Genomic DNA, 20,605 nt, shown 5'->3' on the forward strand with positions numbered 1-20,605 from the left:
TTATAAAATATATTCACACAACACTGCAAGAAGAAAATGCAGGAGGAAAAGCGAAGGAGAATGAAGAGGAAGAAAAGGAGAAGAAAGACGAGGTAGAGAAGAGGAAGAGAAAGAGGAGAAAACAGAGGAGAAGCAGGAATGACTATAATATTAACTGAAAACACCAGACTTTCTAAAAATTATACTGGTATTAGGACAACTATAAATGATAATGACTTGTACCATATGGGTACTTTATATACATATAAGACACTCATTTTGTTTAGAATGTGTGATAGAGTTAAAAAAAAAAAGTACTGTGTGTAAGCAAGAATGCAAGACAGATTTCACAATGGAAAACTAATTACATAAATTAAAAAACATTATTATTAGTTAAAGGAAAATAACATAGATTTGTGTTAAAATTCAACACAAACAATGTAATACGCTGTCTAGCAGAGCAGAGTAGAAGAAAACAATGTTATAAATAATATCTCTAAAAATCCTATATGTGGGGAGAGGTATAATTGGTTGAGCACACAGGATTTCTAGGGTCATGAAAATATTCTGTGTGATATTATAATTATGTATATATTTCATTACATTAAAAACCTACATAAAACTTGTACTGTAACTAAAACATTAAAAACTTTCCTTCTGAATTTAGCTCCAAAATTAAGAGACCCAGGGTCAGCTTTTATATTCAGTACATATTGAACATTGTTGCTGATTCATTATAGTAATGTAAAATAAAAAGTATAAAGATAAAACAGAAAATCATGAACTGCCTTTTTTATTTTTGGTAAATGTTATGAACAACTACATTGAAAAAAATCTATAAATTTATTAAAGTAATTAAAAAATTTAGGGAATTTCTATATTCAAAATAAATTTAGAAAAAACAACTTTATTTCTACATCCTACCCACAAATATTAGAAAATAAAATTGAAAAAAGATAACATGAAACTATTAAAAAAGAACTCTAATTTGGAAATAACTTTAATTTAAAAAATCTAAGATCTCAGTAATGTTATAAATGAAAATTTAACACGGTATTTAAAAGTGATAAATCCGTGAAAATTTATAGCAAATATGTCCATGGGATGGGAAACAATACTGTAATAAAGTCCAATATTTTTAGATTGATCCATATGGGGAATATAATTCCAACATAAATCCTTCCTACCTGCCTTCTTCTCTTCTTCTCTTCCTCTCTCTTTCCCTCCTCTTCACCCTCTTTCTCTTTTCTTTCATGTTTCCTTCCTTCTTTCATCCCTTCCTCCTCCCTCCTTTGCTTCCTTCCTTCCTTTTTCCTTTTCTTATTTCTCCTTTATATTTTTTTACTTCTTTCTCTTTCTTTTAGAACTTGAAAAGCTAATTATAAAATTTATTCACACAGGCAAAAACACCAAAAAACAACGAAGATGATCTTGAAGAAAGAAAATAAAGTTACTGGATTTATACAACCAGTTGTAGCTAATAGTTATAGTAATTTAAGAAAACCATTTTCCTGAGAACAGACTGACTGAACAATGGAACATAACAGTGACTCAAAAATTAAATCCACATGTATACTGTGACACAACTTATAATAGAGGCATAACTATTTTCCATAAGAGAAAGAATAATCTTTTCAATAAAGCTATTAGGTAATTTGTATATTTATTTTGAGGGGAATAACGTATCTGGACAACAACCTATACAGCTTCAACCTCTACAACTCTATATAGCTTCAATTCTACCTTATTAAAGGTCTAAATGTAAAATAAAAACAATAAACACTATAGAGGTAAACAGTGGGACATATTTGTGATACAAAATATGTACAAAATTTTCGACAGAGCACACAGAGGAATAATTATATAAGATTAAAAAAGATTACTTGAACTAATGTAAGAAATCTGCTCAACAAAATTAATCGTGTGAAAAGTGAAACTCTCATAGTGGCATAAGACATTTTATCAGAACTACATAATCAAACATACATATTTAACAGAGCACTCAGGTGGAAAATAAAAAAAGTAACTCTTTAACTCTTACAAATCAATAAATAGTTGACATGAAATACACTACAAAAATGACAAAAGACAAGCATGACACTTTAAAAAATATCAGAATGTCATTGAATATATGAAAAGTTTCTCAATTACATTTGAAATTAAGATAGTGCAAGCTAAAATCACAATGATATCCATGTATATCATCCTGAATGGCAACAAAGAAAATAATGAAAATATTAAATTTCAACAAGATATTGAGCAGTTATCACTATTTTCATTATTGGTGAAAATGCACATTGGTAAAACCACTCTGGAAATCCATTTGGTAGTATTTACTAATGCTTAATATGCATATCTTATGACTCAGCTATTTTAGTGCACAGACTATATTAAAATGAAAATACATTCTGGATTAAGCCAGTGTAGATTGAATATTGGTGTGGACAAAAAGGATGTGAGAGCTGTTGTTTTTATCATTATCAGGGAATTTTTGGGTATACCAGAGCAATATTTTTATAAACAATAGGTGACTATATTTAATAAATCCAAATTTTATTATTTTAAAAATACCCAAAGATGTGAGGAGAAGCTTTATTTTCAAAGCATAGAATGTTAATAATATCACTAATCATAAAATTTCCAAATTAGAACCAATTCTAATATTCAAAAATAGAATGGATAAAAAATCTGTGATAGATTCATAAAATGGGATCTAGAAATACCTAAGACAATATGGCAAGTGAAAGAAGCCAGACAACAAAATATACAGATATAGGATTTCTTTTATATAAAGTAACAAACATAAGTGAAAATAATTTATGCTGCCTGACCTGTGGTGGCGCAGTGGATAAAGCGTCGACCTGGAAATGCTGAGGTCGCCGGTTCGAAACCCTGGGCTTGCCTGGTCAAGGCACATATGGGAGTTGATGCTTCCTGCTCCTCCCCCCATCTCTCTCTCTCTCTTTCTCTCTCTCTCTCTCTCTCCTTTCTAAAATGAATAAATAAAATAAAAATAAATTAAAAAAAAAATTTATGCTGTTATAAATCAGAACAGTCGTTATTTATTTGTGTGTGTGTGTGTGTTTTAGCAGACAGTTCATAACAGAAAGGAGAATGAATACTTTTTTCTGAGTCCTGATAATATTTTATTTATTTTGGCGGTTATAATTGCTCTTTAATCTGGATTCTGACTACATTGATGTGTTAATTTTATATAAAAATTTATTTATGATGCACTTGTTAATATGTATATTACACTTCAATAATAAATTAAAAATACCACAAATAAGGAAAAAGCAGCTACATCTATTTATTTTCCCTTGTAAATTTTAAAACATTGCAATAAGCTTCATTCAAACATTTTGCCATTATGTTCTCAGTCGCAAAATCATAAGACAATACTCCTTTTAAAGGACATAATGAAGGCTTGCAAGAACAACTAAAATGCCTCTCCTCCAGAAATAATGTTTTGTCTCCAGATGTCTGGGTTGTACTAGAAAAGATTTAATCAAGAGGAACTGAAGAAAAGTACCCAAATATCTATTTGTATGGGAATATATAGATGTCCTAATTAGCTGATATCCCATCGGCTTTGTTTGAAACTTTTAAGTGCTTTAAGCGTAATTAACAAACTGTATCTTTTCTCCTTAGAGAGGATCTCAAAGGGCCAAAGAAACCCATAAATTCTTTCTATTCTGTTATGTTAGGATCACATGGGGAGCACAGAGAGATTTCTTGGTAGAGGTGAGTAGACTGACCTTGTATCTGAGACTCGCTCTGAATTCCAGGGACTCTTCATGGCCCCATCTCCCATTTTAACCATTAGTTTCTAATACCCCACCTCAGTGATTCAGCCATAGCTTTAACAACCTGCTCGAATAACTGAAGTTTCAGGGCTACTCAATGTTCTAAACATCTTTATTATGATTTTTTTATGAAAGCCAGATTTTTACGTATTTATAGTAAGTTTGTACTCTTCAAATAAGTAAAAAAAAAAATAGAGCCTCTGAAGAGAGAGATGGCATTAAAAAATTTCCCCCCTCCAGACCTTAAGATTTATTTTAACTTGAACCCTTGATCAACATGTCAAATATAGTATTGTTATTTGTAGTTAATTGGATGTATTTCAGGATATTTAACCTCAAATAATAACATACTTATAATGCTTTCCAGTTTCCTCTAAATGAAAATGATTTTATCAATATTTTTATAAATCACTTAATTTCTCTGTTTAAAATTTTCCACGTGTATTCCAACTTTACAAATGCCATTGAAAGGGTTAATGTTATTTAAAAGTCACCACATTTAGCTGGAGGTGAGGCCAGAAATCCTTAAGCATGGATTGTGCTACCTAGAACCTCCGTCCCACCATGTCTGATTAGAGGTCTTCCCCTCCCCGGTACATGCAAGCCTTGGAAGAATGTTTGAAATGTTATCATATTGTATCTTGACTGACTAAATGCACATCTAATGAAGATTGGGAAACATATTAAAGTACATATAGATACAGATTTAAGTAAAAACAGTCACTACAAAAGTATAAATCAGAAATGTGTATTATGCCTAAAAAAATTAAGATTTCTTTTCCACTCTTTGTTTAATAACTCTAAAACTCTTTTGTACTCCTACTTAAAAATTACTGGGGTGTTTAAATATATATCTTGATGGATATTTTATTGATCTCTTATGGCAGAATTCATTTAACTATCATTTATTTTAGTGTTGAAGGCTGTATTTAGCGCAGGGAGGGAGACAAGGCCTCGGAATAATTTAGTGTCTGAACTCATAGGGCAGTTTTATATTGAAGGTTCAATGCTAAGCTCTTTCTATTGTATTTGTTACATATTTTGAGAATCTTGAGTAAAAACAAATTTAAGAGCTCAAAACCGGGTTACCTTTAATTTTTATATAAAATAATATAAACATAAATAAATCTATGTTAAAAAGAGTTTAGTGTTTCACTATCTCATATATATTCTCTCACATAAAGGACACTGGTATTTATTAGCATAGATTTTAAAAAGAGCACAGTTTTTTAAATTCTCATTTATTCCCTGAGAGTTCTATTGTTTTTAATAGCTCCTAAGTGTATATTGTCCCTTGAGAATTAAGTCAATGTTTCTGAACAAGCCCCACATATTCTGGTGTCTGTCTTTACAAATTTCCTTACTATGGATATTTCATAGAATTCAGTTTTACAGTATGTGACCTTTTTCACATGGCATAATGTTTTAAAGGCTCATCCGTGTTGTAAAATGTATAGATACTTCTTTCCTTTTACGGCTTATTAATATTTTATTGTATGAATACTCCATGTTTGCTATGTTTTTACACCAGTTGATGGACTTTGGGATTATTTCTACTTTTGACTATAATGAATAATGCTGCTATAAAAGTTAACTTAATATTGCTGAACATAAGTTTCTGTGTAAACCACCAAAGTTTTTCATAATTTGAGGGTATATCTCTAAGAGTGGATTTTCTGGGTCATAATGGAAATTCTACGATTGGCTTATTGAGTAATCCTTAAAGTGTTTTCATAGTGATTATAACATTTCATACTACCTACAAAGATGTTCAAACGTTCTAATTTCTTCACACCTTTGCCAGCATTTGTAATACTTGATTTTTTGAAATAAGTATCCTAGGAGATATAAAATAATATCTCACTGTAACTTTAATGCATATTTATTTAATGACTAATGTTGTTGAACAACTTTTCATGTGCTTATCAACCACGTGTATATTTTCTATAATAAAACTCTTTGCATTTTTAAAAACATGGGTTGTATACCTTTTGTCTTTTGAGTTTTGAGTCCTTTGTATATTGTATATACTAGAACCTTGCCAGATATATGATTTGCATATTTTTTACTTTGTGTGGGTCACCTTTTAATTATTTTATACTGTCCTTTGGTGCATAAAGTTTGCTTTATAATTTTTATGAAAGTCCAACTTATCTATTTTTAGTTTTGTTGTTTGTGCTTTTGGTGTCCGATCTAAGAAACCTGTCAAGAGTTTCACTGAGCTTGGAAAGAGAGATTTGAGCTGCCAGGTATTAGAGTAGCCAATTAAAGTCACAAGCCATAAATGAAAGATTTAAGCCTTTCATCAATTCTAACAATGGTAATCTCAGTCATTGCTCATAAAATTCATTGATTAGTTTTATGTTTATTCCCATTATAGGTTTCCTGAAAGGCCTGGATGGACAAACACAATCTAACAATGTTGAATGAATTCATTCTAATGGGGATTACGGAACTTCCAGAGCTGCAGGCTCCATTATTTGGGTTTTTCCTTGTTGTTTACACGGTGTCTGTGGTGGGTAACCTGGGCTTGATCATCCTCACCGAGATAGATTCCAGGCTACAAACACCCATGTACTTTTTCCTTAGACACTTGGCTTTCACTGATCTTGGTTATTCAACAACGATAGGACCTAAAATGTTAGTAGGTTTTCCTATAAGTCAACATACAATCTCCTATAACTGGTGTGCTACCCAACTCACTTTCTTCAGTGTATTTATCACAAGTGAATTTTTCATTTTGTCTGCAATGGCCTATGACCGCTATGTGGCCATCTGTAACCCTCTGCTCTACACAGTCATCATGTCACAAAGATTATGTCACTTGCTGGTGGCAATACCTTACCTATACAGTGTCCTATTGTCTGTCCTGGTCATCATTAAAGTTTTCATTTCCTCATTTTGTGGCTATGTCATCAAACATTTCTATTGTGATATCCTGCCATTGATATCTTTGCTCTGCTCAGATACACATGAAATTAAATTGATCATTCTGATCTTTTCAGTTTTTAACCTGGTTTCATCTCTTCTGATAGTTCTTGTGTCCTACCTTCTGATCCTGGTTGTCATCATCAGGATGAACTCTGCAGAGGGCAGGCACAAGGCCTTTTCTACCTGCGGGTCTCACCTGACAGTCGTAGTCATATTCTATGGTACCTTATTCTTTATGTATGTGCAGCCCAAGTCCATACATTCGTTTGATACTGCTAAAATGACCTCTTTGTTTTACACGTTGGTTATACCCATGCTGAATCCCTTGATCTATAGTTTGAGGAACAAAGAGGTGAAAAATGCCCTAAAAAGAACTTGGAGAATGTGTCCAAATATTCTATTTAAAATTCACTGTAAGATATATTAGCGATACATTATATTAGTCAGTGCACACTGTCACTGTCATTGCTGTCACCTGTACTGTTATCTCCATATGATGGACAAGAATATATGTCTGATAAGCCCAGAAATAAGCAATATTGTTCATTATTTTCAAACCAAAAATATATCACTAACAGATGGCTATTTTCTGCTCTTACTTCAGATATTCACCTACATTTAATTTCAAATCAGATTGGTGCCATTCCTCACATGTGGTCCTTTCTTTTCCCTCTTCCACTAAACATGTATTTTAAGAAAGCCAAGAATTCTGAATACTAAATTCATAGTTTTATCTGTAATGCCTAACATGATAAAAGGCATTAAAAAGAATGCATGATAGGTTTTATATAAATGTATTTATTCAAGGAAATAAACACCAATTGTGATGTGAGCAACTAAAATCTCTCTCTTTGTAGGGTTTAAAGAAAATATAGAGAATTGGAAGAATGAGTAGTGGGCAATATAAAGAAAGGGAGCATTAAAATTATTTAAAGAAAATATTGTGAAAGTTTTCAAATATGATAAAATGTAAAATCTTTAGACTGAAGAAAAGTCACAAGTCCCAGATACAAGCAGCATATAGACAACTATGTAAAGGCACATCCTAATCAAATTTCTCACAGCTACTGATAAATAAAAACCTAAGCAGTAAAGAAAAATGACTCTGTATACAAAGGAACAAAGAGTTTATAGATGTAACATCGAAAGCATAATCTATAAACATACAGCTTGATAAACTGGACTTTATAAAAATCAGAACAACTAACCAATCTCACTCTTGGAACCTCATCTCAAGGGAATGAAACTTGTATTATACAGTCATCTTTAAGTGAATGTTCAGGAATGCTTTATTCATCATAGTTGAAAACTAGAAAGACTCCACATGCCTTCCAATGGCTGAATGGCTCTCAGCAAATTGTATCATCCATTCCATGAAATACTACTCAGCAACAGCAGAGCACCAAATTACTTATAAACATGAAAGCACAAATGAATCTAAAGAGAACTTGGTTGAGCAAAAAAAGCCAAACCCCAAATATTGCAATTGGTATAATATTATTGGTAAAACATTCTTCAGATGAGAATAATACAGTGATGAAATCAGATTAGTGATTGCCAAGGGTTTAAAACAGTGGCAGAGGTGAAGAAAGTGGGCATAGTACCCTGTAAATCCTGGTATTTTTTTTTTTACTTTCTTTCTTTTGTTATACAAGTGCCTGATTTAAGCTCTGATTGCTCTAGATTCTTCTTCTCCTCTCTCTCCTCCTCTCTATCCTTCTCTTCCCTTTCTGTCCATTCCCTTCCTCTGTGTTCCCTTCCCTTCTCTCCCCACCCAATCCTAGGACCTAGCTCTGTGGTCCGTTGGCAATGTAATTTTCAGGTCTTGTAAATAATAAACCTGTGTATTTCAAAGTTTCCTGGAAGTTATTGCGGAAAGCCGTCTTGCGATCATAAAAAGCACAAGGGCTGATCCAGCCATATCTTGATTATTAGTAGGTTTACACCAGTACAAAATGTGTCACTATAATAGGGTTAACTGGAGGACACTTGGTGGCAATGGAATAGCTCTGTATTGGAGTGGGTTTGCACAGAACAGAATAACTGAAATGGTGCAATAAGCTGTAAAGAGAACAGACAGATGATGAAAACCCTGAAATAAGAAGTAATAGTAACTAATTTATGTCCCTGAGAGGGAAAAAGAACTACAGGTACTTTGTAACAGAGTAAAATGCTTGTTTCTTACTTTAAATTATTTAATCCTGTAATAGCTTCTGCTTTGTCTTGCATATAGACATGCTAATTATTAGAGGAATTCTGTTTGAGGCCCCTCCCATTTTTCCTTCTCTTGCTGTGAAAGAGACCCAAACTCTCTACTTTCTTAAAATGGATTTGAGGATTAGGGCTCCTGTCTTCTCAATTGGTGGTTCAGAACCTTCTTGATCAACAAAACTTTCTTTACTACAAACTGATGTTTTGTTTTGGCCTTTTGAAATGTTGGGCACAAGGACTTTGAATCAGTATACAATATGAGCAACCAATCAAGGAAGCAACATACTATTTTAATTTCTTAACAGTTTTAAAATAGCCGGACATTTTTGAAAGATTTCTACACTGTCACTCATTCAAGGAGACCACTGTGTAAATGCAGACTCCTGATGGGCATGCCTTTTGATACAAAAGTCCTGTGTGGTATAAAAGGAAAGTTAACCAAGAATAAAAAATAAAAGAAAGAAAAGAAGAGGAAGGAAGAAAGGAAGGAAGGAAGGAAGGAAGGGAGGAAGGAAGGAAGGAAGGGAGGAAGAGAAAGAAGGAAGGAGGAAAACATGGTAAATTCAAATTGTCCATGACAATTAAATGACAACCTCCAGATATTTAATTGTGCTATTAAATACTATAAGGACAATCAGCAAATTACTTGGCATTTCCTCAGGGACAGTCTCAAATTGTGGAAAAAAAGTCCATAAATTGTTCTCACTGAGCCATGTAAGAAACACATGAAGGAGACAAAAGAGAGGCTTCATTACAGGTAAAAAGATAGAGCATTTCCTGTGGTGTCTTATGTTACCGATGTTGACAGTATTTTAGTGACATACACAAATTTTCTTAAATCAATGACAAAGCTCTAGCAAAACGTCTCCACTGGTGCTTTAGTGTTCTGTTTGTTTTCTTTGGCTTTCCACTATCACTGCCATGATGCCTGAGCAGCAATAGGATCCCTCTTCTTATTTCATCATATTAATGTTTTTGATTATTTTTACATGGGTTGATGGACTAAATGTTCAAAAGCATCTTTGAAATATCATCATGCTATTGCTTGCCACATATTTGTTTTATATAAATAATTATATCTGTAATGCAGAGCAAAAATGAGTGCAAATGAAGCATAACTAAAGATATATGAATTTTTAAAAATTGGCAAAATTGTTAAGCTGCAGGACTTCAATTTATGACCTTGATGTCCTTTCACATTTGTAGTCATTTAGTAGTTCTGGGTTCTTAATATAGTTTAATATTTAATAATTATTTAAATAAATGTATAACTAAGATTCTTTGCACTTGACTCTGAGATGTAAAAGGCATTATGTGAGTATTAGGAGACTTTTAAGCACCTTAGTTTTATGACAACGACAAAATATTCTATGTATTTTTAATTTCAAGTGGAACCTGACAGAAAGCAGATATAATTATCTTAAACAGTATAAGTTTTATAAAATAATAAGTTAGTATTCAACAAAGATGTCAAACTATGACATACAGTTTGATTCTTTCTCCAAAACACTAAATCTTTTGAGAAACACACACATACACACACACTTCTATCTTTCCTTACCATAGAGAAAAATTAAGCTTAGTAAGTCCATATTACCTTTCATATTACCTTTTATATTTGCAAATCAAAACATACAAAAAAAACAGGATTTCTACTGCTTCTTGTTAAATTTACTGAAGATATTTTCTAAAGCTACTATCCACTGCTGCACATTGCGTAGTTCAGATATGACAAGCATGTTCATGAAAGCAGGGTAGTCTATCAGGAGGTCACAAAATAACCAGCAATATTTTAGGTGATTTTAATACAAATTTCATGTAATCACTTTTATATTTAACAATATAAAGTGATGTTTTTATTTTTTAGATCATTCCGAGATTGCTGTCACTCTTATTTTTATTGTAACCAGAATGATTTCCATTTTTTTAAAGGAAGCATTGATGTTCACACTACTTTACATCTAATAATTCTCGTATCTTAATCTGCCAGTCACCACTTGCTTTGGTATATTCGTACTCTATGTATTATTAGAGGCATTCAGATATATTTTTATTTGATTATATAAAATGTTTATATGTGTTTTGTATTATATCATAGTTTAAAGGCACTCCTGTGCCCCTAAGATGAGGAAGAATTTAAAACAATACCAAGAATCTATAGATGGCTTATCTTTAGTGTACTTTATTTCACCTTTATAGTATTGTGTAACATAGTGACTTTAAACTGTTTTAATAGATGCACACACCTTTAAACCTACGTTATAGAGCATAGTATTTACTGTTTTAACCTATATCACTGTAAGCATAAGGAGCGTGTGTTGAAGTAGTGGGTTCTATACATTTTTTAAATTTGTGGTTTAAAATTTTTATTATAATTATTATTTAATTATATAATGCAATTTATTACAGTTAGTATATGTAATAAGTCATATTATTAAATGTAATTTATGTGTCAATATGTGATTACAATTATATAAATGATTAAAGAAAACTTTAAAGAATAGCATAATAATAATTTATACAACACCCAAATTTTTTATGTAATTTTAACTTTTTTATATTTGTTTCATATATCTATGTCTATATATCTATATCTATATATATTTATATGTATCTATATCTATATGTATCTATCTATGTAGATATGTGTGTATATCCATCTACCTATTTGTCTATCATCTATCTATCTATCTACCTATCATCTATGTATCTTTATCATATATTTATCTATACTATACTATTTCTCAACATTGGCACTGTTGATATTTTGGACTGGATATTGAGTATTGTAGGATGTTTAAAAGCACAACTGACTTCTAACCCTACACACCAGTTGTATCCTACCTATAAGTTTTAACAACTAAAATGTCTTCTAGACATTGACCAATGCTCACTGCTTAGTAAAATCACCTCCACTTGAGTCCTACTCTCTCTGTCTCTTGCTCTATTTATGAATATTTTTTGTTGTGGAACATAGACCTGTTCTTATAGATTCTAAATTGAAAAGTTTGGATGTTTATTATTTATATGAGCTTTGCATACTAAAAATATGCCAGGTATAATATATGAAATCTGTTGATTATGCTGATGTCTCTTTCCAGAATTGGTTTCCTGAAAAATCTGCATGGAAACACAAAATCTAACGGTGTTAAATGAATTCATTCTCACGGGAATCACAGACCACCCTGAGCTGCAGGCTCCGTTATTTGGGCTCTTTCTCATCATCTATGTGATCTCAGTGGTGGGCAACTTGGGCATGATCATCCTCACCATGGTGGACTCTAGACTCCAAACACCCATGTACTACTTTCTCAGACACCTGGCTGTCACTGATCTTGGTTATTCAACAACAGTAGGACCTAAAATGTTAGTAAGTTTTGTTGTGGATCAAAACACCATCTCTTATTATTTCTGTGCTATACAACTAGCTTTCTTTCTTGTGTTCATTGTTAGCGAACTTTTTATTCTCTCTGCAATGTCCTATGACCGCTATGTGGCCATCTGTAATCCTCTGCTCTACCCAGTCATCATGTCACAAAGGACATGTCAGCTGCTGGTGGCTATCCCCTATCTCTACAGCACATTTGTTTCTCTTCTAGTCACCATAAAGATTTTTAATTTATCTTTTTGTGGCTACAATGTTGTCAGTCACTTCTACTGTGACAGTCTCCCCTTGTTATCTTTGCTCTGCTCAAATACGCATGAAATTGGAATGATTATTCTGATATTAGCCGGATTTGATTTGATCTCATCCCTTCTGATAGTTCTTGTGTCTTACCTGCTCATCCTTGAATCCATTCTCAGGATGAACTCTGCGGAGGGTCGGCAGAAGGCTTTTTCTACTTGTGGATCCCACCTGACAGTGGTCATAGTATTCTATGGGACTTTGATATTTATGTATGTGCAACCTGAGTCCAGTCATTCTTTTGACAGTGATAAAGTGGCTTCCGTAGTTTACACTCTCATTATTCCCCTGTTGAATCCCATGATCTATAGCTTGAGGAACAAAGATGTAAAATATGCACTACAAAGGGTATGGAAAAAACTGTGTAATACTCTCTCTTAAGGTTTTGATGCAATGCAATTTCTATAAACTAAATATGGACTTTAAATTTTGTTGTATGTGCTTCCTAGTAAAACAACAAGCAGAAATAAGTTCAGCATATATTTATCTACTATTTTATAGATGCCATGCACTTCTAATTCCTGTAAATGGGTTAATGAATAATATAGTCAAAATATTTACCTTTTTTGAGGGGAAGGATGAACTACATACTTAAATTACATAAGTGTTATAGTATAGAAGAATGTATTAGGTATTTATAGACAAAAAGAAAGCTGTCAAGGATTATGATTTTTTTTTCATCAATTAGAATAGAATCACAGCATGTGTATGTGTGAGTGTGATTATGTGTGTATGTGTGTGTATATGGCCTTTTCTTTAGTTTTAGCCTTCATACTCTTCCCTGGTATGATTAAGGATGTACTTACTAATGGCTGTGTTATATCTGATGATTTAAAGTACTCAGTCATATTACTTTGCTCAAATACTTCTAAACATTGGGATCCCATTTTTTCCTCATCATTGCTTCTCTTCCATATTTGAGTCTATTAACTGAACATACTTTGTAATTCAGCAATCAATAGGCTCTGATTGGCACCTAACTTTGTCTTAATTTCTTCATTTTGTTGATATCAGAGGATACTCAAATGAAGAGAAATTTCCGAGGCCATACGGAAGCTCCTAGGTTGGTACTGTTTCCCCCCCAATTAGTTATTCTTGATTAATAACTGGTTGTTTGGTTTTTGAGATTGTAGTATTTCTTTATCTTTTTTAAAAAAAGCAATTATCTATGTTTAAAAGTTATTGTTTGTGTTTGCATAATCCCTTCATCTTTTTCACTAAGGTCTCAACCCCCTACAAACAATGGAATGTGGATTTCACGAGGGAAAGAGGGGTGGAGCGAAGTAGAAGAGGGTAAAGGGAAGGTAAATGGTGATGGAAGGAGACTTGAATTTAGGTAGCAAACACACTATACAATATGCACATGATGTATTATAAAATTGTATTCCTGAAACCTATATAATTTTATTAACTAATATCACTGTAATAAATTCAACTTCAAAAAGTTATTTTTGTATCCTTGAGTATGAGGACTATCCTATGATAAATTAATTATGCTACCTCTCTTTACACAGATTGATGTTTTTCAATTTTAATCAATATTGAGTATGCACTGTGTTTTAATTGACTTTTATTATTTAAAAACATTGATTTGTTATCTTGATTGTGGGGAACAAAGGAAGGGTATCCTGGGTTTTTTTTTGCACAATGTTATATATAATTCTAATATTAATGAGGCCTGATACATGACAAGGACATAGTTATCTCACCTTTTGTACATAGTTGCTCCATGTCACTCTCCACATTTCCCATGTACTCACTTTTCTTTTTTATTATCTTTTTGTTTACTTTTATTCTTCTTAATATTTCTTGGATTTTATTAAAGCTATCTGTCTACAATATTTGCTTTGTTCACTATTATTGCAATAATAGCTTATGTTTAGGTAATGAACATTTCATTAAAATACTTCATTGGAATCAAATATAAAAAGTGCATCAAACAAAGCAACAAAGATGTTCTTCAGTAGGCGGATGGGCAAATAGCCTATTGTACATCCAGACAATGGTATTTTATTCAGCACAAAAAGAAAATGAGCTATACAGGCATGAAAAGATGTAGTAGAAACTGAAATTCATGTTACTATGTGAAAAAAATAGTCCAAAAGTCTACATATTGCATGATTCCACCTATGTGACATTCTGAAAAAAGCAAAACTATGAAAATAGTAAAAAAAAATTAGCAGTTGTCAGGGGTTAAGTAAGGCTTAGGGAAGGATGAACAGGAAGATCTCAGAGGATTTTTAGAATAGTGAAAAACTTTGTAAGAAGCTAATTGTGAATATAATTCATTATGTATTTGTTCAAACCCATAGAATGTACACCACAGAAGTGAACCCAATGTAAACTATAGAGTTTGGGTGAAAATGACGTGCCAGTATAGGTTCATGGATTGTAACAAATGTGCTACTTTGTTAGATGCTGTTGAGATAATAGGATAGGGGAAGCTATGCATGTGTGGGTCAGGGGATATATAGGAAATCTTTGTAACCTCAATTTTTCTGAGAACATAAGACTTCTCTAAAACATAAACTTTTAAAATATAAAACCATATATAATATAGTGGCATCTGAGTATAAATATCAATGTGTTAATGCAGTTAAAAGGAATCTTTAAGATGGTTACTATTACTAGCAAGTAATAATATCTCACATTTTGATCATTCTTCATGTCTTGGTTAATTTTATTATTATAAAAACTCTGTAAGACGGGCACTAATAAAATATCTATTTTTCAGGTTATGAAAGAGTGATTCAGAAAGGTTAAGAAAATAGAGTCCACTAAGGTATTAGTTGTTAGAACCAGATTTCAAACCAGTTAATCAAATTCATACTCAAGACTCTATGCTGTTAACAAGGTCCCTAAATTGTCTATTAATATCATTATTATGCTTCGCTGATGTCATCCCAGAGACAACAGGGAGTAAAACCTTACTTTGGCAGACATAAGAGTAGAAGAGGAGAAATAGCAGAAAGATTCAAAAAACAATGAAAGCCATGTTTGGCACAGAAAATGAACTCAAGAGAGATAAAGTTATTCAATTATAAATAAATAAATTGACACATATAAATATAAATTAATCAGTTTCTTTTTTAAGGAGGGATTTTGCTCAAATACAAAGCCAAAACAAAGAGAAGGCAGCACATAGTCTACAAAATGACGTTTAAGGAGAAACAATAAAAAAGTCTAAATGTCTATTGCTAATGATTTGTAGAAGGAATTCTAGGGACAATATAAGAAATAATGTTCTTTCAAAAAAGAGAAGTCTGTAGGGAGAAATATTCATTTTCCATTACCTTCTTCTCCTCAGACTTGAAAGAACCTTTCTATCAATATGTGCACTTCATCCATTTGGGAAATGAATGTAAGGGCAAGAAAATAATATTGACTCTGACATTGTTGAGCTACTGAACCAATAAATGCCATGAGGCCCAGCATGTAATCATTTTTTATTTATAAGTAGGCCCTTTCTCTTGAGCCAGGATTTGTTTAGTGACCTACCACATGCATGGGGAAAATATTCCTAAGTGATACAGTGAAAAATGGTAGGGCACCACAAGCAGCTGCAAAAGCTGGGCACCATGTTATTTTAGGATGTGCCATTCACATAAATGAAGATGTGAAAAACTCTTTCACAAAGATATACAATTTATAGAGTCTTGTCCTGATCCATGTAAACACACTACAGTCTATCACAGTGATAAGACTAGTAAAGGGAATAACATATCTCCAGAAATATTTATTAACCCTATGAGGTGAAACTCCACTAATCAATCTATACAGTTTGTCATGGAAAGAGCTCCTGAAATATGAGAAAGAAAGAGGGAGAGAGAGAGAAAGAGAGAGAGAGAGAGAGAGATGAGAGAGAGATTACATATGGGAGGTATGAGTATGAAAGTTGAATATTATTATCTTTAGAATGAGAAATGATTTGTGATTCATTTAACTTTTAATGAGTCACAATAATCATAATATTCCCAAATGCCAAATTGCATTTGTATATGGTTTTTAGTTGGAGAAAAGAACCATTGCATTACCTGGGAGACATATTTCTAACTCTATATCATCTCTATCTCTATCTCTATCTCTATCTCTATCTCTATCTCTATCTCTATTTTTAATATATATATATGGATTCCCTGGAGAAATTGTAACCAGTAAAGAACTGTAAAGGTGTGAGTGGAGTACAGAGTTCATTCCTAGCAGCTGTGGCTGATGCAATGCTGTGAGAATACTCCAGCTCCCAGAACCCTCCTGGGCATACCCAGGAAGGAAGCTTGCCTGCTATAAGGAAGTGACTTAGCACCAACCACGCAGCTCCCTGATCTTTTCAGCCATTGGCTATGTAGGATGCGCTGTAACATCCTATAGGCTGAACCCATGTATATAAGCTAGCTTACTTCCTGAATAAAGTGAATCTGCGTCACTGAATCCGGTCCCCGGAGTCTGGTCTTTGCGTCTCCATCGTCCTCACCCCCGGCAGGACTTGTCCACAACTGGCGCCCAATGTTGGGCAGGGGGACCTAACCGGCATCCAAGGGAAGGATGAGTGACCCTCTGCAATGGGAAACCTTCTCCCTCACTCCCAAGCCCAGCAGGCTTGAGCCCTGCACACCCTATTGCAGAGTAGGGGAGTTGAAGTTTGTGAAAAGGATCTCTGTACTTGCTGGGAGATTCTCTCTGGTCTCAATCCCTGTATTGAGGATGTGCCCCTGGGACCTGAATACTTGAGACCGAGCTCTGCGCAATGCATTCATTCGGCCAAGGTGCATGAGGGATGGGCCTTCCCTCTTGGCCTCACTCCTGCCTTATTGGCAATACACGCCTGACTGACCGGTGCTCCTGCTGGGGACCCTCTGCTGGTGCCTAAGGTCCTACAGGCTACTCCACTTTTAGAGGAGCCCCTACCTTCCTATTCGCCCCCCCTCCACTGAGGAGAAAAGTAGTTTAGCCACCGAGTTTGACAAAATCACAGCTGGTTGTACAGAAACGAAACAACCGAATTGCTAATTGCCCCATTGCCTCCGGAAAAAGCGGAAGTTGCTACTTCCTCATTCCCTGCTGGGGCTCAGTGCCCCACCTCAGCCTCTCAGATGCCATTTTCTACCCCAGCTTTAACTCCAACATGTGTTCTCGCTGCAGACCCATGGGCCAGCCTGTATGCCCCCATGTGTCTTTTTTCTTTCTGTCTGTCTTGTCTATTTTTCTGTATCTCTCGTGCTCTCTCTCTCCCCCCCCCGCCCCTCTCTCTGAAATGACGCTGGAAGGACCCAGCCATGGCACAGTGGTGGGGATCACACCCTCTTCTAACACAGGGGAGAGGTTATGCTTGTGTTTTTCAGCCAATTTGGAACCCCCCAACCTGCTTGGCCGGGTTTCTTGGGCACCCACTAGTGCTTCAGTCTTCACCTGTCCAAAGTCACAGCCCTGGCCTTCTCCACACTGACTACGCCTGAGGGGAGGAGGTCCTCAGTGCTCCAGAAGAAGACCTCACAGCCAGCGTGTGCGCCCCATCACCTAGGGGAATGTGGAGGCTTTGGCCGGGGCGGACCCAGAGAATTGCCGCTGACAGACTCCCAGGCCCTGGTGCTCTGTTCTTGCTTATGTGTGCTACAGTGACTGCTGACTCCCAGACGCAGGCGGTGGCAGCCTGGGGCTCGAGGCCAGCAGTGTGAGCTGGTGTTTCCAGTTCATCTTTAGAGGATGAGGAGAATTGGGCCGGAGTGCGATTTGCAGACTCCAGAAGGTAAACAGCAGCAGCTGCGGCGGGAGGATGAATGGAAGTGTCGGAAGGCAGGCTTACATCACCGAGTGGCCGCTGGAATGGCAGGAAGTGCTGGTGGGTTTGCTGACATTTTGGGACATAGGAGTGGTGCCATCATGCTCTCCAGAGCAGAGATGGAAATGCTGGCTGCCATTGCCATGTGCTCCTCTTTGGGACAGTGTAAGACCTGCCAGGATGGCAGAGATGAGGGGGGTTGCTGAGGCATCATATGTGTGGACTGATTTCTTGGACTACGACTGAAGTGGGCACTGGCTCCTTTGTTGGATGGACTTATGGATTTTGGACAATGTAAAATACCCTGATGGGGGTGGGGGATGGCTTTGCTGGAGGCCCTTCCCCTGTCCTGGGAAGCTTTTCCCACAGCTAGAAAGAAGGCTGAGGACATTTTGTGCTTTTGGCAAAGTGCTCAGAGACTGATGAAGTGTTCCTCTGTAATTGTTGAAATTGTATGATTTGTCATATTGTTGTAATTTGTGTAATGTGCCTTGCAACCATATGCAGTACGCAGCCCACGGCAAGCCATCTGTTCTGTGTTTGGATGCTGGGACCTTTGTGGGAAGGGGGTGTGCATGGATTTTTTACAATCAAAATGGAACTGTGTTTAATGGCACCTAGAAAGTCTCTGTAGCACAATGGGAGGGAAATGACATCCCGACCCCTAGGAGGAATCCCCTGTTTAAGACCCCCGTTCTATTTCCTAACTAGTCAAACATTACAGAAGCTTGTCTCATTCTTTAATCTATTAACATATAGTATAATAGGTATTATAGTTGTTTTAGTTCTACTAGGGTTCCATTGCAGAATGCACAGCATTCAGAAGCTACAACAACAGCAAGCTGTCATTCATCAAGTCCAATTGACCTTAATTAAAAGAGAAAGGGGAGATGTGGGTGGAGCACAGAGCACATTCCTAACAGCTGTGGCTGATGCAATGCTGTGAGAATACTCCAGCTCCCAGAACCCTCCTGGGCATACATAGGAAGGAAGCTTGCCCGCTATAAGGAAGTGACTTAGCACCAACCACGCAGCTCCCTGATCTTTTCAGCCATTGGCTATGTAGGACACGCTGCAACATCCTATTGGCTGAACCCATATATGTAAGCAAGCTTACTTCCTGAATAAAGTGGATCTGCATCACTGAACCTGGTCCCTGGAGTCGGGTCTTTGCATCTCCGTTGTCCTTACCCCCGGCAGGACTTGTCCACATAAAGGAATGTTGTAAGGTAGAGAGATCTCAGAAATCATACAACAGGAGGAGCTATATTCTAACATTTAGTATATGAGTGGAACACCCATTGAGGGCCATGCCATTCATAAAGTCATCTGGTATTTCTTTCATTCCTTGCTCTGTCATTTAATGAATTTCAGTTCCATTTTGGTATAAAGGTAAACTCTCAGCAACTAAAATTAGAAAGAAACTTTCTAAAAATTCATGAAAGCCATCTACAATAAAACTTACAGCAAACACCATATTTAATCATGAAAGAATAAATGTCTTCTTACTAAAACTGAAGAAATGATTATTTTTTCTCACCATAACTATCATATATCAGAATGAAGAACTCAGCCTGTATGATAAGATGAAAAGAATAAATAAAAATATATAAAGATTTAAAAAATAAATAAAATGGGCTCTATTTGAAGATGACATGATGGTTTATGTAAAAAACTGTCAATTACTATAACTAATAATTGAATATAACAAAGTCACAGTATGCAAGACCAACAAACAAATTCTACTGCACTTTAAATAAATATATAATTTATTTCTCTGAAACAAAAACACCATAAAATATAGGTAAATCTAAAAAAAAAAAAAGTTGACTCATTAAATCACCGATTTATTACAAAGGATATCAAAGAATACGAATCAACAGCCAGATGAAGAGATACAAAACTAAGTTCCAAGTGCAAGAGCTTCTGTCCTTGAGTTTGAGACCCAGAGGGTAGCACATGGAAGCATTCTGGTTCACCAACCTGGATCCCTTTCACAGCACCTCTTTTTTGGGTTTTTACTGAGGCTTCATTACATAGCCCCCCAATAAGTAATTGGCCTTTGGTGACTCATTCAACCTCCAGTTCTCTCCCCTTCCTGGAAATCGAGGGATAAGACTGAAAGTTCCAACCACTAATTCCTGCCCAGTTCCCATGACAACCAGCCTCCAAATATATATGCTTTACCAAAGTTACCTCAGTAATATAACAAAAGAC

General features: G+C 35.0%; 2 protein-coding genes across 2 annotated transcripts; both read left to right on the plus strand.

The window, feature by feature from the left end:
- The first annotated feature begins 6,183 nt into the window (after positions 1-6,183).
- Positions 6,184-7,143, plus strand: LOC136320792 (olfactory receptor 8K3-like). Its single transcript, XM_066253941.1, has one exon. It carries the CDS (start codon positions 6,184-6,186, stop codon positions 7,141-7,143), a length of 960 nt encoding a protein of 319 aa, XP_066110038.1.
- A 4,908-nt stretch (positions 7,144-12,051) lies between these two features.
- On the plus strand, positions 12,052-13,095 carry LOC136320793 (olfactory receptor 8K3-like). The gene has a single exon (XM_066253942.1). The coding sequence runs from the start codon at positions 12,052-12,054 to the stop codon at positions 12,991-12,993; it is 942 nt and encodes a 313-aa protein (XP_066110039.1). The 3' UTR covers positions 12,994-13,095.
- Positions 13,096-20,605: the final 7,510 nt, after the last annotated feature.

This window comes from Saccopteryx bilineata, chromosome 1, assembly GCF_036850765.1.
Source record: "Saccopteryx bilineata isolate mSacBil1 chromosome 1, mSacBil1_pri_phased_curated, whole genome shotgun sequence".
In the NCBI taxonomy this organism is placed as follows: Eukaryota; Metazoa; Chordata; class Mammalia; order Chiroptera; family Emballonuridae; genus Saccopteryx; species Saccopteryx bilineata.

What these genes read in the sequence shown, in the direction of transcription:
- LOC136320792 (XM_066253941.1), top strand. Translation starts at nt 6,184, where the DNA reads ATGGACAAACACAATCTAACAATGTTGAATGAATTCATTCTAATGGGG.
- LOC136320793 (XM_066253942.1), top strand. Translation starts at nt 12,052, where the DNA reads ATGGAAACACAAAATCTAACGGTGTTAAATGAATTCATTCTCACGGGA.